The sequence below is a fragment of the Nerophis ophidion genome, linkage group LG01 (assembly GCF_033978795.1).
Source record: "Nerophis ophidion isolate RoL-2023_Sa linkage group LG01, RoL_Noph_v1.0, whole genome shotgun sequence".
Taxonomy (NCBI): Eukaryota; Metazoa; Chordata; class Actinopteri; order Syngnathiformes; family Syngnathidae; genus Nerophis; species Nerophis ophidion.
Genome location: NC_084611.1, coordinates 76,546,969 through 76,574,389, shown reverse-complemented (window position 1 = coordinate 76,574,389; position 27,421 = coordinate 76,546,969). Strand labels below are relative to the sequence as shown.

The following is a 27,421-nucleotide window of genomic DNA, read 5'->3' as shown; positions in this document are numbered from 1 at the left end:
GACCATAGTTTTGCCTTAGTGCAAGTTTTTGTTTTCATAGCAAAGTTTTTGTACCTCTGTGAGCGCTTTTCGTTTGTTCTTTTTTTGAGTTATTAAAGGCCTACTGAAACCCACTACTACCGACCACGCAGTCTGATAGTTTATATATCAATGATGAAATCTTAACATTGCAACACATGCCAATACGGCCGGTTTAGTTTACTAAATTAAATTTTAAATTTCCTGCGGAGTTTCTCGTTGAAAACGTCGCGGAAAGATGACGCGTATGATGACGCGTGTTTGTGACGTCATTGGTTGTAGTGGACATTTTAGCCCAGCGCCACTTACGCCTAAAAGTCGTCTCTTTTCATCGCATAATTACACAGTATTTTGGACATATGTGTTGCTGAATCTTTTGCAATTTGTCCAATTAATAATGGAGACTATAAAGAACAAGGCTGTTGGTGAAACACAGCCGGTGTTTCTTTTTATTTGTGAAGCTTTAGCGAACATGTTTCTCTACTACATGTCAACCAGCAAGTTTTCGGATGAGAAAATTGTGATATTAAGTCGGCTCTTACCGAAGACTTATGCGGAGTTAGCGTCCTCCTGCAGCAGCTGTCAAAAAGGCAGCTGTTGATCTTGGCTCCTCCATTGGCTTCTCTCGGAGACACTGGCGGACACCGCAGCCCTCCGACTTTCAGGTATGACTTTATTATCTCCCATAAACACTATTAACACAATTAGCAGATAAGGGATTTTCCAGAATTATCCTAATAAATGTGTCTAATAACATCTGAAATCGCTCCCACTGCCGTTGCTTTTTTTTTTCTCTAGTGCTTCACTCTAACTTTCCTCATCCACAAATCTTTCATCCTCGCTCAAATCGTCACTTTCTTGGTCCGAATCGCTCTTGCTGCTGGTGGCTATGATTATAAACAATGTGAGGATGTGAGGAGCCCTACAACCCGTGACGTCACGCACACATCGTCTGCTACTTCCGGTACAGGAAAGGCTTTTTTATTAGCGACCAAAAGTTCCGAACTTTATCGTCAATGTTCTTTACTAAATCCTTTCAGCAAAAATATGGCAATATCGCAAAATTATGACACATAGAATAGACCTGCTATCCCCGTTTAAATAAGAAAATCTAATTTCAGTAGGCCTTTAAGTAAAAGATGTCCTTACCTTCACGCCATGTCCCTTCCAATCGCTTTGCACCAGGGGAAAACAAACCACACTAAAGTCTCCGCCATGACAATTTGGGTGTTACCATTTAGTGGTCAGTTGTACGGAAAATGCACTGTACTGTGCAATCTACTAATATAAGTTTCAATTAATCAATCAAGGGAGGGGTGAAAAAAAACCTCGCAAACGCCACTTTTGTACTTGTTATAAATTATTTCTTGAATTCAATAGGGTTTCTCACATTTTTTTTTATCAAAGTGCTGTTATTTGCAACTTTCTTTGGCCCCTCTGTCTTATTTTACAGCTGTACTCATAAAAAAAAAAGTATTTAGTATTTTTTTAGGGGCCTCAGTTCGCACGCAAAGGGATTACTTTGTGCCGTGCGATGTTTGGCTGCACATAAACTGACACAGAATACGACCACCAGGCCAAATTCTGTTTAAACACAAATCATACGAAAAGTGGGGCGTACCAAAACCGGTATACCACTGTATTAGGATTATGAGACAAATTTATTTATGCACTGCAGAATTATATGACATAACAGAATTCTGGGATTAGACTAAATATTCCAGGAAATGTTTCGGATTTTAATCTGTTTGAATTCATTCAGGGAAATCTGAGATTAATCATCAAAGGAGGTGCGTTCATGCACCCTGGTTAAATCAGTCCTGATTATGCAGACACAAGGTGGCAGCATCAGCAAGGACTCCGTGTGCCGACACAGCTGGATCAAAAGCATCAGCAGAGCTCAGCAAGGGGCGGCATGGTGTGGAATTCCAGCCCTTTAAAAATAGATTTTTTTTTTCTTGGTTGTTGTCCTGCGAAAGGTCTTTGCCAGGATAAAAGCTGTTGCTCTGCGTCAGAGCGGGGCAACGGGGAGTCGTGCAGGAGGAGGGAAGATATTTGTGACGGCGCCAGTGGCCGTGTCCAGCTGTGCTTTCTGCATGAGCTGTGTGGGATTATCATCAGATTAAAGCCCGCGTAGGCCGCACTGGGTGAGGAGGTTAGAGAAAGCCAGTTCAGGCTTCAATGCCAACCCTCTGGCATTATTTCTTTGATGTACTCACCTTGTCATCAGCACTGGGAGATAACACCTCACAAGTTTGTTGTTTTATATTACGTTTAAGAGTAAAACAGACTACGTACCAAGCGTGGTCAGGATTTACTTCAATACTGTTGACCATGTTTGTTTGCAGCAGTTATTTGAACTTTATGAGCAGCGAAGGTTTTTTTTTTACGGTGCCAGGAAAAATGAGGGAGGCCTTTTTTTAATACTTACAACATACCATTGTGTGACGGTGAGGACGTTAGACTCGATTTTGCATCTCCTCCCTTAGGGTGCAGCTGGCTGTGAATAAAAGGTAAAGGGGGTTGGGGGGTGGGGGTTTACCGTTAATCTCAGCATGTTTTCAAGACCAAGACAACATCAGATTCTTCGCACAGTCATAAAAATACAAGTAAACACACAGACTCTTCAGTGCAGGGCTACTCAGCTGGCGGCCTGGATCTTAATCCGTCCCGACTGACCCCCCCCCCCCCCCCAGTTCAGTTCAAAACATGGGAGACAAACATTTTCCCAGCAAATTCCTACCCATTCAGACAACAGTGTGTCATGATCTGTGGTCTGGATCATGTTTTTGTCATGGTCCACGTCTTGGACCATGTCATATTCTGGTTTTGTTTCTGTTTTGTTATCATCCTGTGTTGTATTCGACGTCTTTGGTTCCCGGTGGCACTTCCTGTTTGGTTTCTGTCGTCATGGTTACTCATTTAGTGTCACCTGTTTCTTGTTTGTCGTCACGCACCTGATTTGATTAATTATCAATCAATCAATCAATGTTTACTTATATAGCCCTAAATCACTAGTGTCTCAAAGGACTGCACAAACCACTACGACATCCTCAGTAGGCCCACATAAGGGCAAGGAAAACTCACACCCAGTGGGACGTCGGTGACAATGATGACTATGAGAACCTTGGAGAGGAGGAAAGCAATGGATGTCGAGCGGGTCTAACATGATATTGTGAAAGTTCAATCCATAATGGATCCAACACAGTCGCAAGAGTCCAGTCCAAAGCGGATCCAACACAGCAGCGAGAGTCCCGTTCACAGCGGAGCCAGCAGGAAAACATCCCAAGCGGAGGCGGATCAGCAGCGCAGAGATGTCCCCAGCCGATACACAGGCGAGCAGTACATGGCCACCGGATCGGACCGGACCCTCTCCACAAGGGAGAGTGGGACATAGGAGAAAAAGAAAAGAAACGGCAGATCAACTGGTCCAAAAAGGGAGTCTATTTAAAGGCTAGAGTATACAAATGAGTTTTAAGGTGAGACTTAAATGCTTCTACTGAGGTAGCATCTCGAACTGTTACCGGGAGGGCATTCCAGAGTACTGGAGCCCGAAATGAAAACGCTCTATAGCCCGCAGACTTTTTTTGGGCTATGGGAATCACTAATAAGCCGGAGTCCTTTGAACGCAGATTTCTTGCCGGGACATATGGTACAATACAATCGGTAGGATAGGATGGAGCTAGACCGTGTAGTATTTTATACGTAATTAGTAAAACCTTAAAGTCACATCTTAAGTGCACAGGAAGCCAGTGCAGGTGAGCCAGTACAGGCGTAATGTGATCAAACTTTCTTGTTCTTGTCAAAAGTCTAGCAGCCGCATTTTGTACCAACTGTAATCTTTTAATGCTAGACATGGGGAGACCCGAAAATAATACGTTACAGTAATCGAGACGAGACGTAACAAACGCATGGATTATGATCTCAGCGTCTTTAGTGGACAGAATGGAGCAAATTTTAGCGATATTACAGAGATGAAAGAAGGCCGTTTTAGTAACGCTTTTAATGTGTGACTCAAAATTATCATCTTTATTTAAGACCGCCCTTGTTTATCATTCATTCTCGGACTATAGTTTGCTACACGCAACAAGTGACATCGCGCCTCCCGCATGGTGGTAACTATCCTTTTTCACCCTATTAGCTTCCATGCTATTTTGTTTGTTTACTTGTCCCTAGTTTACATACTAGCGCTTTCAGTTCATTCTAGCTTCCACGCTAGTTCTGTTTGTTTTGTCTTTAGTGCCTATGTGCCAGTATTTCTGTTATTAGTTTGTTTTTGTAGTTAGGAATAAATCATCATTCCTACCTTAAGGCTGTGTTCCATCTCTGCTGCACCACGAGAACGCAAACACACGCCACGATGCCTCCCAGACATCACAGTTTTTTTATTTTTAGTCTAAGACTCCTTCGGTTCCCGTTTTATGTGCACCCTTGTTTGTTTTAGTTACCATGGTAACTTATTATTTCCACCTGCCTCTGATTAGTGTACACGTGCTACCTGAGCACTAATCAGACGCATTATTTAAACCTGCCTTGCCCTCCAGTGAGTACTGGAAAATGGTTTGCTGTATGCTGTGGAGTGCCTTTTTTTTGGAAGCTGAGAGCAATTCCCTGGATCCCGACTCCTTTTCCTGTTTACTGTTTCCTGGTTTGTGTTTTCCTTGGCTTTTTTTTTTAACATTAAAACCGTGTTATCATTTTCCAAGCCTGTCATCTCTGCATCTTGGGGTTCGTCACCACCATTTCGTGACACAGTGAACATATAGGAAGATCCTTACATTGATATTTTAACCTTATGAGCAAACAGAGCAATCAGATCCAAAGTTGTTTATTTACATAACGGAGGCGTTCCTCAAGTCACCTCTTTAAATCCTCTCCTTTTTAGCAGTTAAACTTTTTTTTTGTAATGTGATATATGTAACTAAGGTGTTGCTGTACCTTGTTTACTTCACCTGCAGTCAGTAGTTATTTGTTCAACGTATTCATACTATTAGTTTATTTCGAACATGTATACTGTTCAATATGATACTGTGAGGACGTGGACTGTGGGGTGTTTGTTTTCCCGAGATGCAAGAATAGAAGTGGACATAATTTGATTTTACTATAAAAAAGGAACAAAGGGTGCAAACAAAAGGCGCGCACAAGGCGGAAAACAAACTTGGCTTTGAAAACAATAAACTAGCACTTGAGCAAAAGCTATGGACATGAAAACAAAAAGACTTACTGTGACAGGAAAATAGACACAACTCACTTGGCATGAAACTATGATAGCATGGGTAGCAGAAGTCCAACAGAGTTAATGTTGCCACCCCAATCAACAGAAAAAGACAGGCTTTAAATAACAGTGACATGATTGGTGACAGGTGTGTGAGTCCAAACGTGGAACAGGTGAAACTAATGGGTAACCATGGAAACAAGACAAGGGACTGAAAAAGCAGGAACTAAAACAAGTCCAAAAACCAACATTTTAGAACATAACTTAAACAAAACATGATCCCAGACATTACAGATACATCACATATGCTCCATGTCTCATTCCAACATGCCTGAAAAGGAGTAGGAAGAAGCAAAGTTTATTTAATCATACCCCTTTCCCACTTCTTAGCAGTTACCAACAAACCCATGTATTTACCTCTTGTTCTCCGTTTGTAACACAATTTACATTAAGGATTTCTTAATACAGCAGTACTGGTGATAATTAATTGAAACAGTTATGATTCACCTAATGAGATAACATCTTGTTTTCAATAAATTCATTACATTTGTCACAATTCCTCTTCCTAGTACTTTGTAAACACTTGTAACCTGAATAGCGTGCTAAAGTGAATCATATTGTTTGACTTCTTCGTTTAATCAGCTCCATAATTGAATTCCACATACTGATATGCGAAAGGTTTTAAGTCAGTGGTTCTTAACCTGGGTTTGATTGAACCCTAGGGGTTCGGTGAGTCGGCCTCAGGGGTTAGCCGGAGGTCAAGACACACCCGACTCATCGTGTAAATAAAAACTTCTCCCTATCGGCGTATTATGGATACGGCAACAGCAGAAGTCACACTGATTTGCAGGTGTGTAATTTGTCATGAGTTTATGCACTGTGTTTGTTTTGTTGTTTGAACAAAATGATGTTCATGCACACTTCATTTAGTGCACCAGTAAAAAGACACACCTTTGCCTTGAATTAAAAAAAAAAAAAACTATTATTTTTAAGTAAAGAAGGGTTCGGTGAATGCGCATATGAAACTGGTGGGGTTCGGTACCTCCATCAAGGTTAAGAACCCCTGTTTTAAAGGCTTAATGAAATGAGATTTTCTTATTCAAACAGGGATAGCAGGTCCATTCTATGTGTCATACTGGATCATTTCGCATATTTTTGCTGAAAGGATTTAGTAGAGAACATCGACGATAAAGTTTGCATCTTTTGGTCGCGAATAAAAAAGTCTTGCCTGTACCGGAAGTAGCAGACGATGTGCGCACGACGTCACGGGTTGTAGGGCTCCTCACATCCTCACATTGTTTATAATCATAGCCAGCAGCAGCTAAAGCTATTCGGACAGAGAAGGCGACAATTTCCCCATTAATTTGAGTGAGGATGAAAGATTTGTGGATGAGGAAATTTAGAGTGAAGGACTAGAAAGAAAAAAAAAGGTGATTGCAGTGGGAGCGATTCAGATGTTATTAGAGAATATTTACCAGGATAATTCTGCAAAATCCCTTATCTGCCTATTGTGTTGCTAGTGTTTTAGTGAGATTAAATAGTACCTGAAAGTCGGAGGGGTGTGCCCACGGGTGTGTTGACCCAGTGTCTCTGAGGGAAGTCACGGAGCTGCAGCAGGATGGAAGCTCCGCTGATGTCTCCGGTAAGAGCTGACTTATTACCACAATTTACTCACCGGAAACTGCCGGTAGACATGTGGTCGGGATCCATGTTCGCTTGACAGCTCTGATCCATAGTAAAGCTTCACCTTCGTGAATTTTAAACAAGGAAACACCGGCTGTTTGTGTGTCTAAAGGCTAAAAGCTTCCCACCTCCATATTTCTACTTTGACTTCTCCATTATTAATTGAACAAATTGCAAAAGATTCAGCAACACAGACGCCCAGAATACTGTTTAATTATGCAATTAAAGCAGACTACTTATAGCTTGGATCGAGCTGGAAAATAATGTCCGCTACAACCCGAGACGTCAAACGCACGCGTCATCATACCGCAACGTTTTCAACACGAGACTTCGCGGGAAATTTAAAGTTGTTATTCAGTAAACTAAAAAGGCCGTATTGGCATGAGTTGCAATGTTAAGATTTCATCATTGATATATGAACTATCAGACTGCGTGGTCGGTAGTAGTGGGTTTCAGTAGGCTTTTAAGTGTTGTACGTGCATACCAATGTAGTAAGTTAGATTTGTCTCCAAGATTAAACTTTTCCTTTTTTGTTGAGAAGAATATATGTACATTCTTGGGTGAAGGGGAATAATTTGCTTTGTACATAATTTTAATATTTCAATATTTCTGATTTGATAAATAAAGGGTGTTCCTCAAGGTTCCGCTTTAGGTCCTCTCTTTTTCAATATTTTGGGTATTCAATTGGTGGCCCGCGAGTTCAGCTAAACAACGTTCTGTAGCAGATTCCTAAAAACAAGAGAGTGCTGTCATAGAAATGATCTTTGACTAGCTTTTTTGCAGAAGGTCCTTAAAAACAGCGAGTTCTTATTCAAATCCGACAAAATAAATTGAATACAAATCTAATATTTACTGTAGAGGGCAGTGGTGCTCTAGAATACAAACAATACCATGAATGTGAAGGGAGAAGTCCGGACCCCTGGTCCTCGGCATTCAGGAAAGGTGTCCCTCAAAACAATTTAGTTGAATATCCCTGATTTAGTGAGGTAAACAAGATATGTTTACATGACACAACATTTTAAATGTTTATTGCAAGACATTGTCATCAAAAGAACCCCCATTAACATGGCTTTTCACAAAATACTGAACATTATAGCAGGGGTCACCAACCTTTTTGAAACCAAGAGCTACTTCTTGGGTACTGATTAATGCGAAGGGCTACCAGTGTGATACACACTTAAATTAATTGCCAGAAACAATTTGCTCAATTTACCTTTTAACGCTATGATAATGTTAATAATTAATGATATTAATCTTTGTGGAAACACTGATCATCTTAATAATTTCTCACAATAAATGTATATGGAAACAGATAAATGTCAAAAAAAAAAAAAAGGGTATTTCTGTCTGTCATTCCGTCGTCCACTTTTTTTCCTTCTACAGAAGGTTTTTTGCAGAGAATAAATGATGAAAAGAAGCTCAATTGAACGGTTTAAAAGAGGAGAAAAAATGAAAATTTAATTTTGAAACATAGTTTATCTTCAATTTCGACTCTTAAAAATTCAAAATTCAACCGAAAAAAAGCAGAGAAAAACTAACAAATTCGAATCTTTTTGAAAAAGTTAAAACAAGAATTTATGGAACATCATTGTTAATTTTTCCTGATTAAGATTAATTTTAGAATTTTGATGACATGTTTTAAATAGGTTAAAATCCAATCTGCACTTTGTTAAAATATATAACAAATTGGACCAAGCTATATTTCTAACAAAGACAAATCATTATTTCTTCTAGATTTTCCAGAACAAACATTTTAAAAGAAATTCAAAAGACTTTGAAATAAGATTTAAATTTGATTCTACAGATTTTGTAGATTTGCCAGAATAATTTTTTTGAATTTTTTTCACAATAAGTTTGAAGAAATATTTCACAAATATTCTTCATTGAAAAAACAGAAGCTAAAATGAAGAATTAAATTCAAATGTATTTATTATTCTTTACAATAAAAAGTGAAGTGAATTATATTTATATAGCGCTTTTCTCTAGTGACTCAAAGCGCTTGACATAGTGAAACCCAATATCTAAGTTACATTCAAACCAGTGTGGGTGGCACTGGGAGTAGGTGGGTAAAGTGCCTTGCCCAAGGACACAACGGCAGTGACTAGGATGACGGAAGCGGGAATCGAACCTGCAACCCTCAAGTTGCTGGCACGGCCACTCTACCAACAGAGCTATGCCACCCCAAATTAATTTACTTGAAAATGTATTTAAATTCTCAGGAAAGAAGAGGAAGGAATTCAAAAGATGAAAAGGTAGATGTGTTCAAAAATCCTCAAATCATTTTTAAGGTTGTATTTTTTCTCTAAAATTGTCTTTCTAAAAGTTACAAGACGCAAAGTAAAAAAATAAATGAATTTATTTAAACAAGTGAAGACCAAGTCTTTAAAATATTTTCTTGGATTTTCAAATTTTATTTGAGTTTTGTCTCTCTTAGAATTAAAAATGTCGAGCAAAGCGAGACCAGCTTGCTAGTAAATAAATACAATTTAAAAAAATAGAGGCAGCTCACTGGTAAGTGCTGCTATTTGAGCTATTTTTAGAACAGGCCAGCAGGCGACTCATCTGGTCCTTACGGGCTACCTGGTGCCCGCGGGCATCGCGTTGGTGACCCCTGATTTATAGTAATGCATGTCAGGCTTTAGTTGACAAAACCATTTGAAAAGAAAAGCACAAATGTGATACTAATACTGATTTGACAAAAACATACTTGTTCATATTACCATACTTACCCAATATGAACTAGTACAGTATGTTTTCCAGTTTTACAGATTTTTTTTTTGCATTTAGCCTGAGACAGTATTGTTTTTACAACTTTGGGCTCCTTTTTCAGATATGTAATTTAAAAAAATAGTGTCAGTCCATAGGTGTGAATGTGGGTGGGTGTTTGTCTATATACTGTATGTGTCCTGCGGTTAGCTGCATGGCAACCAGTCTGGTGAGTGCCTCTCACCTGAAGTAACTAGGGATAGACTCTCCAGTTTACCGCTTGCAGAGGTGGGTAGAGTAGCCAGAAATTGTACTCATGTAAGAGTACTGTTACTTTAGAGATTTATTACTCAAGTAAAAGTAAGGAGTAGTCACTCAAATATTTACTTGAGTAAAAGTTAAAAGTATGTTGTGAAAAAACTACTCAAGTACTGAGTAACTGATGAGTAACCTGTTTGTTTAATAATTACGGCAACAAATAATGCACAAAAACATAAAAATAGCAATGAGCAAATTCAGAGCCAGGAATATCTCTTAAGCAACTGAAAAAATAATATATATTAAATAATAGTACATTAAAATAAAAAAAAAGAAGGCACATTGAGCCACAATAACTTAACAGCACCATAGGCTCAGTAGGCATTGATTGATTGATTGATTGATTGATTGGAACTTGTATTAGTAGATTGCACAGTACAGTACATATTCCGTACAATTGACCACTAAATGGTAACACCCCAATAAGTTTTTCAACGTTTATCAATTACTTAATAAATGACCAAGTCGAGGTGATCTACCTCATACCTACATATACATACACAGTGTATATATATATATATATATATGTATATATATATATATATATATATATATATATATATATATATACACACACACATATCATATATATATATATACACATTTATATATACAGTATATAATTTATATTTATTTATTTTGCCGTTTTTGTTGACATGTTAAAAGTGTTTTAATGAATATACATGAATGTTTAACACATAGATTCCTATCTTTCATGAAGACAAGAATACAAGTTTGTGTATTACCTGATTCTGATAACTTGCATTGATTGGAATCAGACGTCCACGTTTTCAAATGGAGGACAAAAAAGTCCTCCTTTCTGTCTAATACCACATGAAAGTCGTTGGTTTTGTGCATCTAATTTGTCCAGCTTCCATATTCGTTTTTATACACTTTACAAGAAATACATTGGCGGTGAACACCGTCGCTTGCTAGCTTGTTTGCTCTGGCTTTCGGAGAGTCTTATTTTGTTAACGCAGGCGCTATGGAGCGGCACTTTTATTGTGAAGACAGGAACTGTGCGATCAGTCTTTAGGCTTCTGACGGGAAGTACGGTTGAAATAAAAAGTGTCTTTTTTCCTTTACACTTTTGATTGATTGAAACTTGTATTAGTAGAGTTCACAGTACAGTACATATTCCGTACAATTGACCACTAAATGGTAACACCCCGATAAGTTTTTCAACTTGTTTGAGTCGGGTTTTACGTGTGACGGTCATGTGACCGCCTGGCTCTGTTTGTTTGGTCCAACGTCACCAGTGACTGCATGTGATTGGTGAAACGCAGGCAAGCGTATATCCTACTTTGAAAAACCAAAACAAACATTAATAGATCGATTAAAAAAAGAAGCGAGTAGCGAGCTGAATGTAGGTAAATGGAGCGGAGTAAAAGTAGCGTTTCTTCTCTATAAATATACTCAAGTAAAAGTAAAAGTATGTTGCAAAAAAAACTACTCCAAGAAGTGCCATTTATCCCAAAAGTTACTCAAGTAGATTTAATAGAGTAAATGTAGCGCGTTACTACCCACCTCTGTACATTACACATTGTGTAGATTCTACAGCAGTGGTTCTTAACCTGGGTTCCATCGAACCCTAGGGGTTTGGTGAGTCGGCATCAGGGGTTCGGTGGAGCCTGCGCCGCGGTGGTCAAGATACACCTGAGTCATCGTGTAAATAAAAACTTCTCCCTATCGCCGTATTATGGATACGGCAACAGCAGAAGTCACACTGATTTTCAGGTGTGTAATTTGTTGTGAGTTCATGCACTGTGTTGGTTTTGTTCTTTAAACAAGGTGATGTTCCTGCATGGATCCTTTTGTGCACCAGTAAAAAAAAATATATAAAATATATATATATATATATATATATATATATATATATATATATATATATATATATATATATATACATACATATATACATATACATACATATATACATATACATACATACTGTATATACATATACATACATATATATATATATATATATATATATATATACATATATAACTTTGTCTTGAATTTGAAAATGCATTATTTTTTTGCACTAAAGAAGGGTCCGGTGAATGTGCATATGAAACTGGTGGGGTTCGGTACCTCCAACAAGTTTAAGAACCACTGTTCTGCAGTGAAAGTCATGGTTTAGAAATGTTTTGCTGACAAACAGAAATAGCCACACCCTCAACCTCTGATTGCTGACTAGTTTGCGCACTAAAGCACACAGAAAATAATCGCTTGAACACTTAATGAGAAAACGCCTCGTCTGGTTTTCATGATGTATTCATTCAGTGCACTCAGGATATACAGTAGCAGACTGCACAAATTCCCTTACAGGAATTTTTAGTGGCAGATTATCAGGTCTGCACTATATATCAAAAAAGTATATAATCAGGAAATGTGCAAAATTACAGATTTTTACAAAAGAAAATGTCCCAAAAAATTGTAACCATACAGAAAATAAATGTGTAACACGGTTTAATAAACAATTATCAATATTTATTTCATTAATTCATTTTCTTACTTTTTTTTACCATTCTAAAGAAATTATGCTTGCCTCACCTCACCTGCATGTCCCTGATGTACTGTAATATGCATGAAGCAAGTACTCAAAATTATGTAACCCATATTGTAAATTGTTTATTTGCAAAGTATATACATGTGCAGGAGTTTAGAACAAAGTTAAAAAAAAAGCTCAACACATGTTGTATTCCAAACGTTCACAATTGTTGTTTATTTTCATCCACTATAGGGCTGGGCGATATATCGATATAGACGATATATCGATATAGACGATATATCGATATAGACGATATATCGCGGGTTTGTCTCCTTGCGATATAGAAAATGACTATATTGTGATATATGAGTATACGTTCTCACGCAGTTGCTTTTAGCTGCTGGCCTTACACTACAGGCTCTTCCCACTCTTTGTTGTCTCTACTACTCACACACGGCAAGCGCACCTTCTTTCATACGTCACATACGTATACGCCCTCGCGGAGCAGAGAGGTAGCAGCATGGTTAACGTTAGCTGTGGTGCGGGTGGTAATACGGGAGAAAGAAGGTGCGAATATGGTAACAAATGAAGGAAGAAATAATTCCCAAGAAAAACAGCAGGGGGTCCATCGTCTGCCGGTGGTTTGGCTTCAAGTAGGAATATGTCAAACAGATAACCGTAATTTGGCAAGTGTGGAGTAAAAGCGTTGCTACAAAATGTAGCATTACTGCTAATATGTTGCATCATTTGAAAAGTCACCTGCTAGAGAATGAAGAGTGCTTACTCCGTATGTCAACATCGCCATTCGGTGCCACACCAACAAAATGCTGAGGCAACCATTTCCACATCAAGACCGTAAGAAAAAAATAGTGACAAACATAAGGAGATAACGTCCGCAGTTACCTACCAAAGAGCGATTTGATTTCCTATTATGCAGCTCATTTTTATTTGACAGTTATTGAAATATCTTGTGTGACATCATGCACAAAAGTGCACTTTATTTGTAGTGGCGTTCTGTACAAAAAGTGCATTTTAATTTAGTGTTGTTTTGATATGTCATCTAAATGACATCATGCACAAAAGTAGCTTTTTTTTCAAAAGTCTTTGACAATCTTGCACTTTCTGTTTTGAAATGACATTAATGTTTGTGCCACTTTTTAATAACTTTTTAATAAATACAGTTTGGGTCAACTGACTTAGTTGTGATTTCCCTCTCTGCATGAACGTTTAAAATGAGCACATATTTATGCAGTATGAACAAGAATGTTTTAATGTAGACACATAGAATCATCATATCGGTGTGATTATATGCATCAAGTGTTAATTCAAGGCTAAGGCAAAATATCGAGATATATATCATGTATCGTGACATGGTCTAAAAATATCGAGATATTAAAAATAGTAGTACCATAGGACTTTGCCCTATTCTTAATTTAATTTTGTAAACAGTTGGATAAGTACTTGACTGCATTTTTACAAACTATGACAATAAACAAAATAATGGATGTTTCAGAATTGTATTGGAGAATCCTTCTTTCAATGTTCTAAAGGCTTGTTTCGATGTCAGTGTTGTATCGAGCTGAATACACGCTGCTGGGAGTAGTTGTGGATTTCACACCGCGATGAGGGATGTCTTGTCTTGGTTTCTTTTGTCTTGTGAATTGCATGTTTTACTTTGAAAAGTAACTCCTCTCGTTTCAGATCACTTGCACTTCCTTTTGTGTTATCAGTCTGACGTCATCCCTGACCCCTGATTGTTTCCACCGGTTTCCCATTACCCTCATGTGTCTTATAAGCCCACACCTCCCCTTGTTCTGAGCCAGATTGTCTCGAGTATTCGTGCCTTTGTAGCGTCCATGTCCATGCCTTGCCTCGTCTCACGTTTATATACCTTGACCCTGAATTCCTTGGTTGCTATTTTCAGTTTGTCTTTTCTCCTCCTCAGCAGAGAGATTTTTTGTTATTTAGTTTTTTTCAGCCGAAGTGGGGAGGTATCAGTTTTTCTTACGATTCTTTCTTTCCTCAATTTTTTGAGTGACATTTTTTGTTAACATTTATTAGATTGGAGTAAGTGTACATTTTTTTCATAGTCATTGTTTCTTCATCATGTTGGAGCGTTTTGTGTTAAAGGGGAATATTATCACCAGACCTATGTAAGCGTCAATATATACCTTGATGTTGCAGAAAAAAGACTGTATATTTTTTAAACGATTCCCAAACTCTAAATGGGTGAATTTTGGCAAATTAAACTCCTTTCTCTTAATCCCTCTCTGAGCGACGACATCAAAAGGTGACGTCACATCGGTACTCAACATCATTTTTCCCTACACATCACACGCATCGAGTCAAATCAGCTCTGTTATTTTCCGTTTTTTCGACTGTTTTCCAATACCTTGGAGACCTCATGCCTCGTCGGCGTGTTGTCAGAGGGTATAACAACACGATCAGGGACGGATTCAAGTTGATTTACGTAGAATGTGCATCTATTAGCACGGCATGCTAATCGATGCTAACATGCTATTTAGGCTAGCTGTGTGTACATATTGCAGTATTATGCCTCATTTGTAGCTATATTTACATCCAGCCTTTCCCCGCATCCACATTTAATGCCAAACAAACAGTTAGCAATGGACGGATTTAAGTTGCTCCAGTGTCAAGAGATGCAAAAGTCCCTTGTTTGGTTTTTACCGGCGATGCTACGACAGAGATGGCATAGAGATGACAAGAATGTGTGGATATCCTGCGACACTCAAAGCAGATGCATTCCCAACGATAAAGTCAACGAAATCACAAAGGTGAGTTTTGTTGATGGTATTGACTTATGTGCTAATCAGACATATTTGGTCGCGGCATGACTGCCAGCTAATCAATGCTAACATGCTATTTAGGCTAGCTGTACGTACATTTGAAACTATATTTACATCCAGTGTTTCCTTCCACCCACATTTAATGCGAAACAAACACTTACCAATCGACGGATTTAAGTTGATCCAGTGTCAATGCGAAAGTCCTGATCGGTTGGTCTGCACATTTTACCAGCGATGCTAACGCAGACATGCATGGCCGAATAGCATCAATAGCTATTCGCTCAATAGATTCAGTTTCTTATTCAATTTCGTTTTCGCTATCTGCCTCCATGCTCCAACTATCTGTTTCAATACATGCGTAATCTGTTGAATCGCTAAAGCCGCTGAAATCCGAGTCTGAATCGGAGCTAATGTCGCTATATCTTGCTGTGCTATTCGCCATTGTTTGTATTGGCATCGTTATGTGACGTCACAGGGAAATGGACAGTGGCTTAAGCAAATAGCGATAATCAAGCACTTTAAAGCTTTTTTTAGGGATATTCCGGGACAGGTACAATTTTGAAAAAAACTTTGAAAAATAAAATAAGCCACTGGGAACTGATTTTCATTGGTTTTAACCCTTCTGACATTGTGATAATGTTCCCCTTTAATAATTTTTATAGCATATACGGCGCCAATTATAGTGTGTCTTTGTTTTTGTGTTTTCCACCTTTTGGAGTGATTTTCGGTTGTTCCCTTTTTTTTTAAAACCTTTTTTGCCGTCTAGTTTTGTTATTGTAGATAATGTATTACCTTGACTCTGGAGGTGAAAGGGAGCTGTAAAAAAGAAGCCTGCCAAAGTATTCCCTACTATGCATCTGAGTCGTATCCTTTTGAACAAGCCTGATATTGGAAGAGTGAATCGGCACTTGCCTCTACATTGCTCTACTGCTCATTTTTTTTTATAGATATAGTTAAGACTGAATAAACAGCGCCTCTGCTGGTTGCAATCAATGAGTGCACTCCATTTAACCTCACTTGCTTCAAGATTAATTCCTTAATTAATTGATTATTTTCATCCCACATAGGGCAGTGCAGTTCGTGTTAATTTGTGTCTTAAAGGGGAACATTATCACAATTTCAAAAGGGTTAAAAACAGTAAAAATCAGTTCCCAGTGGCTTGTTGTATTTTTTGAATTTTTTTTTCAAAATTTTACCGGTCCCGGAATATCCCTAAATAAAGCTTTAAAGTGCCTTATTTTCGCTATCTTCGAAACCACTATCCATTTCCCTGTGACGTCATACAGGGCTGCCAATACAAACAATATGGCGGTTACCACAGCAAGATATAGCGACATTAGCTCGGATTTCAGCGGCTTAAGCGATTCAACAGATTACGCATGTATTGAAACAGATGGTCGGAGTATGGAGGCAGATAGCGAAAATGAAATTGAAGAAGAAACTGAAGCTATTGAGCGAATAGCTATTGACGCTATTTGGCCATAGCGTGGGTGTACCTAATGAAGTGGCCCATAGCATGGCTGCCTTATTAGCATCGCGGGTAAAATGTGCAGACCAAACGATTAGGACCTTCGCATCTTGTGACACTGGAGCAACTTAAATCCGTCGATTGGTAAGTGTTTGTTTTGCATTAAATGTGGGTATCTAGTTTCAAATGTACATACAGCTAGCGTAAATAGCATGTTAGCATCGATTAGCAAAGCATGTTAGCATCGATTAGCTGGCAGTCATGCCGTGACCAAATATGTCTGATTAGCACATAAGTCTACAACATCAACAAAACTCACCTTTGTGATTTCGTTGACTTAATCGTTGCAAATGCATCTGCAGGTTATCCATACATCTCTGTGCCATGTCTGTCTTATCATCGCCGGTCAAATGTGAAAACACTCTGGTACATTCAATGGGGGTCTGGCGGCAGATTTCTTGCCAGTGATGCAACTTGAATCCCTCCCTGTTAGTGTTGTTACACCCTCCGACAACACACCGACGAGGCATGATGTCTCCAAGGTTCCAAAAAATAGTCGAAAAAACGGAAAATAACAGAGCTGAGACCCGGTGTTTGTAATGTGAAAACGGATTGGCCGGGTGTGTTACCTCGGTGACGTCACGTTCTGACGTCATCGCTAAAAGACCGATAAACAGAAAGGCGTTTAATTTGCCAAAATTCACCCATTTAGAGTTCGGAAATCGGTTAAAAAAATACATGGTCTTTTTTCTGCAACATCAAGGTATAAATTGATGCTTGCATAGGTTTGGTGATAATGTTCCCCTTTAATGTAAGTCTAGTTTTCATAAACAATACAAGTACAAAGGTTTTTCCTACCTTTGTAACTGGGTTTCTGTGGTTGTCCGCTGCTCTCTGACAGCGGATCCGTCAACGCCTGGCGAGTCGGGATTTGTGGAGCCACTGCTGAGCCGGTCGCTGCTCTCATAGCCCGACTCTGTCCTTTGAATTGTCCAGGTGTCGCTCCTCAGCAGCGTTTTGGCACCACCTGTCAGTCTGCTGCCCCTCTGCTGGGTGACCCTGCTGTCCGACTCCACCGAGCTGTGGCTCTCGGTCTCATGTCGCTGCTCGTCCTCGTAGATGGTCATCAAACACTTCTGCTTACGGTCGTCTCTGGTCCGTACATGTTCTCGCTCGCGGTCCCGACTTTGTTCGCCATGCGTCCGTTCCTGAGACGAGGTCTTCGCGTGTCGAGGGCTGTCGTGTTGCTGTTGCCGGCGTTGCTCCAGTTCGTTGAGTACCGTGTCCACATTGAGCACTTCGCGAATGGGTCTCCAAGTGGACTTTGCTTTATTCCGGCCGCCTCCGCTCCCGCCATTTTCCCACTGATCCTGGGGGCTGTCTTGATCGGAACGACTGGGAGATAAGTGGTTCCTCTTAGTTTGCCCGCCACCCTGTGTTGGCCGAGATTGTCCACGTGGTTCCTGAGATGCTCTGCTGGAATGAATCACTGACCTCTCATTGCGTGGATAGCTTTTACATTTTTGTTCCCTCGGCCCATTCTCAGGAGAAGAGGCCGATCGTGAATGTGTCGTATCTACAGAAAGCAGACAACCAGCCTTTTGTCATCACAAATAGTTATTCATGGTTCTCCCATACTAAAATACGTTACCTTTATGTTGGGATGCGTCTATTCTTCTGTGTACTCTGTCCTTTTTTGTTGTTTCACCAGGTCTCTGCAGATTCTCCATAAAAGGATCCTGGAATCTGTTTGGACTTCCAAGGGGATTTTTCACTGAGGAGATAAAGTCATTGAAATGGCAAATGAGTGGTTGGCTCAGATTATTGACATTCACATCTATACGGCCTGCAACTGAAGACAGACTTGCCAACCACTAGACCAAGGGTGCCCAAAGTGGGGCCCGCCGAGTTGTTTTGGGTGGTGCCCTAAATTAAAGGCCTACTGAAATGAGATTTTCTTATTCAAACAAGGGATAGCAGGTCCATTCTATGTGTCATACTTGACCATTTCGCGATATTGCCATATTTTTGCTGAAAGGATTTATAAGAGAACATCCACGATAAAGTTTGCAACTTTTGGTGCTGATAAAAAAGCCTTGCCTGTACCGGAAGTCGCAGACGATGATGTCACAAGGGTGAGGGCTCCTCACGTCTTCACATTGTTTATAATGGGAGCCTCAAGCGGCAAGAGCTATTCGGACCCAGAAAACGACAATTTCCCCATTAATTTGAGCGAGGATGAAAGATTTGTGGATGCTGATATTGATAGCGAAGGACTAGAAAAAATAAATTTAAAATTCCGTTAAAAAAAAGGTGATTGCATTAAGACGGATTCAGATGTTTTTAGACACATTTACCAGGATAATTCTGGGAAATCCCTTATCTTTCTGTTGTGTTGCTAGTGTTTTAGTGAGATTAAATAGTACCTGATAGTCGGAGGGGTGTATCCACGGGTGTCTTGACGCCAGTGTCTGAGGGAAGTCACGGCAGATACAAGGACAGCGCAAACTACACAGATCTACAGTAAGAGGCGACTTTTTAACACAATTTTCTCACCGAAACCTGCCAGGTGAGAAGTAGTCGGGAACCATGTTCACTTTACCGCTCTGATCCATAGTAAAGCTTCACCTCTGGGAATTTTAAACGCTAAACGCTAAAGCTTCCCAACTCCATCTTTCTACTTTGACTTCTCCATTATTAATTGAACAAATTGCAAAAGATTCAGCAACACAGTTGTCTGGAATACTGTTTAATTGCGCGATGAAAAGGGACGACTTTTAGCCGCAAATGGTGCTGCGCTAATATGTCCCCTGCAACATGGGACGTCACGTTCAAGCGTCATCATTCCGCGACGTTTTCAACAAGAAACTCCGCAGGAAATAAAAAATTGCAATTTAGTAAACTAAACCAGCCGTATTGGCATGTGTTGCAATGTTAATATTTCATCATTGATATATAAACTATCAGACTGCGCGGTCGGTAGTAGTGGGTTTTTCAGCAGGCCTTTAAACAGCTGAATTACATTACATTTCATGACAAAGTTTTGCGCTGCACAAAACACAACACTCTCACCTTCCTTCCTGCTGCAGAACGATTGCGTAATGCAGGAGCCTCATTAGCAAAGTGAAAAAAATACGAGTGCATCATTAACTCTGTTAAATGTGCTGCCACTTTCACCATCCCTGTGGTGTTTTTCCCGTATGCAACTATTATGTAAACCGTGAGTACACCGCCTTCTAACATGTTACTACGCCTCTAACTATGGTACGCAATCAACATGTTGAAATGCAGCACCAACAACAACAATAAACACGTTAAATCAATACGTCTCGGTAAGAACTGAGCACTTTTGTCTTTGTACTGTAAGGGCAAGATTTATGAACATACAGCTTCAGTTTTGGTTGTCATAGATGCAGGTCTACACAACATACACTGCTGCGTTCGTCAAACACGTTACTTACACATGCTCTCACTAACACGAGACTCCAGTCCCATGCCAGTCAGAGAGTCAGGGCGCCACACTAAAGCGAAACAATCCATTGGAACCGGTAGGGCTCCATTGCCAACGAAACAAGCAGTGAAATGAAGTGATGCAAAACATGTGAGGTGTCCATCCAGCAGGGTGAGAAGAGTGATGTCTGTGCAGCGAGCGCATGAGTACGCCGGGGCCACAGGAGCAGGGATTAGGGAGGAAGGCGTGGGTGGTAATCTGCGTGCAACAGAGGCATCATCCTCATGTCAAGTTAAAGCCAGCGCACGGGGCGGGGGGGAATCGTTCTCCCTTTGGTTTAACAGCACCCAAATCCCCAGGGCAGTCATAACTCTTATATGTGCGACCCCATCGAAATTTACAGGTAATGCCGGTGTGGTTTTCCCGTGGATGCGTCGAAGCAGAACACAGCATAGGTAAGATAAAGGGTATTTATTTAGTAACAAAAGGCTATGAACAAAACACTGATGTAAAGGGATAAGGCAAACAAAAGACGCTAGCGTGAAAGCAAGAATAAACACAAGGAAAACTAAAACTTGGCACGAGGACACAAAAGAGTAAACAAAAACATTCAGCTTGAAAGCTGGAAAATAAAGTGGTTTAGCGTGAGAGCTAGCGAGAAAATACATACATAGAAGGATGAGAGTTGTCACTGTTGCGCGTGGGCAAATTAGGATCCGAGAATGAGTAAACAGAAAAGGTAGGCTTAAATAGGAGGGTGAAAATTAGTAGCAGGTGTGCGGGGCGAGACTAACAGGTGGACTGATGCGTAACCATAGTGATGGACAAAAACAGGAAGTAAACGGGTCAGACTGAGAATGAAACAAAGATGGAAAAAAACAAACATGTGAAGATCTGAGCAGCAGATCGCAACAGTTTCCATAGTTACTAATTAGTTTCTACCTGGTCTCCAAGTCACGCCCCTGTCCGCAGCCTCACACCTGTTAGTAATTATCATCACAGTCATTATTTATACCATTCTGTTTCTGTCCTCATCCTGAGAACTTTGCTTATGCTGTACTACTTGTTACATGCTTGTGCTACATTCTACTTACTATGACCACGCACCTACCTCCCCCGTCCAAAGGCAAAACCCAGTAACTCAATTTTGGTCAAAACCGAGCTGATAATAATTTTGGAGTTCCTAGGTGATATGCTTTACATTAGTATATAAGATATTGTAATTTGTTCCGTAAGTAGGCTGTTACGCGCATGGCAGGACCTAGCAACTACCACATAACCGCGTAGATACAACAGAAAAACCTAGTATCTCAAGGGACCAATCGGAGCTTCTTTGTCAGTCGCCTTATTGTCTTTAGTGAGACATTTGCACGAATGGGGGCCGACGGTCAACCTGATTATGTGATATTAGGGCACGAGGGGATATTTGGAAGATTGCAAGCACCTTCATTAAATGTATTGTTCTTGATTCTTCCCCTTGCATACTCTTTGGGGCAGATAACTGTGGAGGCCAAAATAAAAACTGGACGCTGTACATGTTTGTATCTTGCCCAATGTACAAACGCAGAATGGGGCCCACCAGAGATTGTGATAAAATATCTGGAGAAAGGGCACACGTTCATGAGAGCAGAGTCAATCCATGGCTCAATGGGCAAGAAAATGAAAGCTCAAGAAAACATCTATATGTTTGACGACTTTGTAGATCTTTGTAAGACAGCATCAAGATAGATTGGTTTTCATTTGTTTTCTCAAAATCAGCTAAAAGTGAGTTATTAGGTTTTGCCTTGGGACGGGAGACCTTGCCTTGCCACGCTGATTATTGATTTGACCACGCCACGTAAGAGCTTGTTTGTATTTATGCCTCCGTGCAAGTTTTTGGTTTGTTTTGTACCTTTGATAGTATCTTTTCTTTATTTGTATATAGTCACGCCATTGTGCAGTTTTGTTTGGAGTTTAGTCTAGGTTATTATCCGCCACTGAGCGCGCCCTTTGTTTTTCCCTTTTGTATTATAGGATATAAATAAATGAATCATGTACTCACATTCTCGCCTGGCTCGTTCCAAATTCCCTCTGCATCGAAGACGCAAAATAAATCCTAGCCATAGTCCTGACACTGACAAGATAGACATGTGCACTTTCTATTTTCACTACACTCCTCTGAAGCATCTGTATTTTTTGCAAAGTGACAACGACAGTTTCTTACCCTTAGGGCTGAGGCCCATTGTTAGGTCGCGAGCGCCCCCTATTGGGCCGCCAAAATATATCGGTTATACATTTTTCTACCACTTGTGACAGTAATGACAATATAAAATAAACAGAAGAAGTCTGGAGCTAAAGCCAAATAAAAGTTTCTTAAGTGCAAAAATTATGACAAAATGGGTAAAGTTTTCATTTGCACTTAAATTGTATTGACAGTTTATTTAAGAAACGTCCATCCATCCATCCATCCATTTTCTACTGGAGCCTATCTCAGCTGCATTCGGGCAGAAGGCGGGGTACACCCTGGACAAGTCGCAAACTCCACACACAAAGATCTTGAGCTCGGGATTGAACCCAGGACTACTCAGGACCTTCGTATTGTGAGGCAGATGCACTAACCCAGGGGTCGGGAACCTTTTTTGTTGAGAGAGCCATGAAAGCCAAATATTTTAAAATGTATTTCCGTAAGAGCCGTATAATATTTTTAACACCGAATACAACTGTCAGATTCAAACACTGATGACATCTATTAAACGGACAAGAAGCAAGGAATTAAACAGAGACAGCATTCAATTTAGCTCAATGAGGAGAAACCCGTAAAACTGCACCCTTGTACAGTGTCGTCCCAGGCTCTGACAAGAGAATTCTACATTCTCTTTTATTTGGACTTTCCCTGATTACAACAACTAAATGCATGCATCTCTTATTGTTTTTAATAACATTGTTATTCTGAAGCTAACCAATAATAAATAAAATACTTTTGACCATTAATGCGACTTCTTGAACAGGTGCGATAGAAATGGATGGATGGATTAAAATGCATGAGAATGTGTTATATTTTGAAAGTTATTTCTAACACTGTGATTAATAGCGGAATTATTAATTACTTATCGTGTTAAGCAACGTCAACTAAGATTTATCTGAGAGCCAGATGCAGTCATCAATAGAGCCACATCTGGCTCTAGAGCCATAGGTTCCCTACCCCTGCACTAACCCCTGTTCCACCATGCTGCCCAGAAACATACATATTATCCATCCATCCATCCATTTTCTACCGCTTATTCCCTTTCGGGGTTGCGGGGGGCGCTGGCGCCTATCTCAGCTACAATCGGGCGGAAGGCGGGGTACACCCTGGACAAGTCGCCACCTCATCCCAGGGCCAACACAGATAGACAGACAACATTCACACTCACATTCACACACTAGGGCCAATTCAGTGTTGCCAATCAACCTATCCCCAGGTGCATGTCTTTGGAAGTGGGAGGAAGCCGGAGTACCCGGAGGGAACCCACGCATTCACGGGGAGAACATGCAAACTCCACACAGAAAGATCCCGAGCCTGGATTTGAACCCAGGACTGCAGGACCTTCGTATTGTGAGGCAGACGCACTAACCCCTCTGCCACCGTGAAGCCCATACATACTATCATTATTAATTATTACATTTATTACAATACATTTTTAGCGCAGTGTTATTATATGTAAAAAAATGGTTTTATGAGTCCCTTTCTTTTGCAGTGTATTTGATTAGAATGTATATTTCCAATCAGCCTGACCTAAGCCTTAATGATTATCTTTGTGATTGTCATATCATTTAACAAGGTTTATCCTGTCCGTTATATTTATTGGATATGATTACATCAATAATAAGATTACGAATTCAGTGTTAATTTTTGAGTGGGTCCCGGGCCCATCTGTAGTGTAAAAGTTGGGCCCCGTGGTCAAAAAGGCTAAGAACCCCTGCTTTAAATCCCATCACTACTGAGATTGTACAATTCAGTTTAGTTTGATCAGACATTTCTCCATAAAAAGACAAAATTTGCACAAAATCTCAAGAATTGGAACTACCGGTAGTTCAGCAAGCATCAAACTCGGCACACGTTTACCAAAATAACAGCCCAACCTTAACAACGGGTGAAGTAGGGCGACAAAACAACAATAACATGACAAAGAAAAAAAGATGAAATGGTTAAGATCCATCTTACTGTTGAAAGCAGTTGACTTTTTTCCCGTTATGATTAAGGATAAAGAAAACAAAGAAGTTACACACATACGTAGCACCTCTCATTGAATAGCTAATATGACAGTTGATACATTTTTTTATGTTACTTAACATTTTGCTGGCCCTCACCATTTAATAAAGAGCTAAATTATGCACCAATTTGATTCTGGAACTGATTACCGGTATCTCAATTCAAGAGTGTTTTGAGATAAGAGCTGTCTCTCGGCTAACTGTTATGCTTTAAATTACAAGATAAAAAGTTATTAAAATCCAAAAAGTGTACTTTTATCCATGAAAATATGGAAAAGCCGCTGGTGGTGAGATTGCTCAAAAGAGATACCATAGAAATCCACTCTCCAAGGTATATTCATAAAGTAATGTTGTTGATATTTTTTAGTACATTCTATTGCATTGTTTTTATTCCATACCGTATTTCCTTGAATCGCCAAAAGGCACATAGTATGCGCCTGCCTTGAATTACTGCCGGGTCAAACTCGCTCCCCAAAATAATTAGCGTATGCTTAGTATTACCGCCTGGTCAAACTTGTGACGTCATGAGTGACACTTCCCCTGTCATCATTTTCAAAATGGAGGAGGCTGATTTCAATACCGGTAATTTGAAATTGTATAAAGGGAAGAAGATTAAGAGCTATTCACTAGGATTTAAGGTCCAAGATTACATCACACTCAATTTTTTACTGTATACCAAAGGTATGCAGTAAAAGTGCAGTAAGTGCCGGAGTGAGAAGAGGTTTTAAAATAATTAGCGCATGCTTACTTTTACCGCATGCCTTTGGTAAGCGCAGGAGTGAGAAGAGGTTTTAAATTAATTAGCGCCCCGGTGGCAATTCAAAGAAATACGGTATTTCTTATCTAAAAGTTGTGTTCTTATTAAAAACTGTTACATGTTAAAATGGTGCAGTTTTGGGGGGCCAAGCACCAATTAAATGGATTTCAATTCATTTAATCATGTCACAGTAAGTGTTGTTTGTTTTATATTCATAGTTTACGTTAAAGTATTAGTTTTGTTCCTAGCTTTAAGTTTTGTGCCTCCAATGTGAGCGCCTTTTGTTTGTAGCTTTTGAGTTAAGATTAAAATCATGTATTTACCTTCACGCCTTGTCCAGTCCAGTCGCTTTGCACCATGGGAAAACAAACCTCACCAAAGTCCTAGTCTTGACATAAACTTTAACAGCCCTAATAATAATATGATTTGTCACATTCTGTACAACACAAAGCTGACACTGAGTTGTGTCTTTGAATATATAATGTCTGTTTTTAGCAAACATTTTTTAACAAAATCAATGTGACGGTTCGCTGGCATCGTGGTGCAGGTTCGTTCTCTCAATTAGCAGTCGGACTTGGACACAGCGTGAAGGTAAGAAATGATGATTTATTAACACTAAACAAACAGACTAAAACAAAGAGCTAGCATGGGAGCTAGAAAACACAAACTTTAGCGTGGAAAGCTAGCAAGTACAAAAATAGTTTTAGATTAGATTAGATAGTACTTTATTTATTCCGTCAGGATAGTTCCTTCAGGAAAATTACAATTTTCAGCACAATCCCATTCAAGTTTAGACAAACATTACAGGGAGACAGAACAGGATCGCTGACGGGTCTGCCGGCTTCCAGCGCCCCTTACAAAAAAAGATGAGATAAAGGTAAACAAAGAAGGGGGGGGGGGGGGGGGGATGGGAGAAAAAAAAATAGAAGATTAAAATAAAATAAAAAAATCGGTCTTAGCCTGGGCCCTGGAGAGGAGGTGCAGACTGAGGCCAAGGGAAAAAAAAAAACAACAACTCATAGCCATGGTACACATCCCTCTTCCATGTGTGTAAGAGGGAAACATCAAACATCAAAGAAACATCAAACATCAAAGATCGGGAATCAGCGTCGTCACCTGTTGCATGGAACAGAAACTAGGAAGCGAGGACGAGTCAACTGAAAAGGCAGGCTTAAATATCGAGAGTCATTACAAACAGGTGTGATTCCGGAAACAAGGAGCAGGTGAAACTAATGCGTGACTATGGTAACAGAACAAACAGGAACTAAGGAAGTCAAACACTAGCAAGATGTGATACAAAAACGGAACAAAACCAGAATATGACATGATCCGGGCAGCGGATCATGACAATCAAAACATATAAAAATGTTTTGACTTTTTATAATGTGGCCATTGGTGGAAAAAGTTTGGACACCCCTGGTATAGCCAAACAACCCCTAACACTCACATGCACTGTGAACAAGAGTCGCCAGTGTGCATGTGTTGGCACGTAGAAGGAAGCCACAGTACCCAGAGATTAGTACCTATTTTTTTCATTGAGATCGCACGCTATTAATTAAGGAATTCCATGAAATGTTGAACACATTCCTCAAAATGACCAATCCCTCACTGGTATTTAAATCAATGTATGACTGCTAGTGGTATCCTTACCAGTTACTTCACCGTTTACTTGGCCTTTGTATCGAGGACACATTGTGGTCTGTCTTGGAGCATCCTCATTAGACACCGCCGTTCCTTCAGGATTGGTGTAAAACAGAAGAAGCGGTTGAAAATGTCCCCTGACGCATTTAGAAGTGACATCTTTCCATTTGGATCCAATCTAGGAATGAGACGGATTGGTTTTGAGAGTAATTATCACTACAGACAATGATGGGTAGATACAATTCGGCAAAGGAGCCTGTACCTCTTTCACAGTCGCGTCATCAAAAAACATCCACTTTGAAGATTTGGTGTGGTAGGCAAAGGCCGAATAATGTTTGCTGGAGAAACAGATCATCCCCACGAGATGTAGCTCGCTCCGTTTGGCATTTTCATCCGTGACGCGGTTAAAAAGCTGAGACACAATAAAAAAAACATAACAAATAAAAGAAGTGGAAAATGCACCACCTTCCAAAAAAAATGAATGAGTGCAGTATTTTCATTTGAATCAAGTATGACAGCCAAATTCCAGGTAGTTTGCAGAAAATAACCTCCATGTTCAGAGTGTTGTCATTTAGCATCGCAAACTAGCTACGCTATTAGCTTTCCTGTTTTACCAGAGGTTGGTAGTAA

The 27,421-nt window shown here is 39.8% G+C and overlaps 1 protein-coding gene across 2 annotated transcripts in view; it reads right to left on the bottom strand.

The window, feature by feature from the left end:
- usp53b (ubiquitin specific peptidase 53b) overlaps positions 1-27,421 on the bottom strand; it is a 109,270-nt gene that overhangs the window by 17,193 nt on the left and 64,656 nt on the right. For both annotated transcript variants that reach the window (XM_061911844.1, XM_061911845.1), the window contains exons 10-14: positions 27,054-27,203; positions 26,801-26,969; positions 18,364-18,486; positions 17,571-18,288; positions 2,457-2,518 (exon numbers count right to left, since the gene is read on the bottom strand). In XM_061911844.1, coding sequence (XP_061767828.1) covers positions 2,457-2,518; positions 17,571-18,288; positions 18,364-18,486; positions 26,801-26,969; positions 27,054-27,203 — 1,222 coding nt within the window. The remainder of the gene's footprint in view (positions 1-2,456; positions 2,519-17,570; positions 18,289-18,363; positions 18,487-26,800; positions 26,970-27,053; positions 27,204-27,421) is intronic.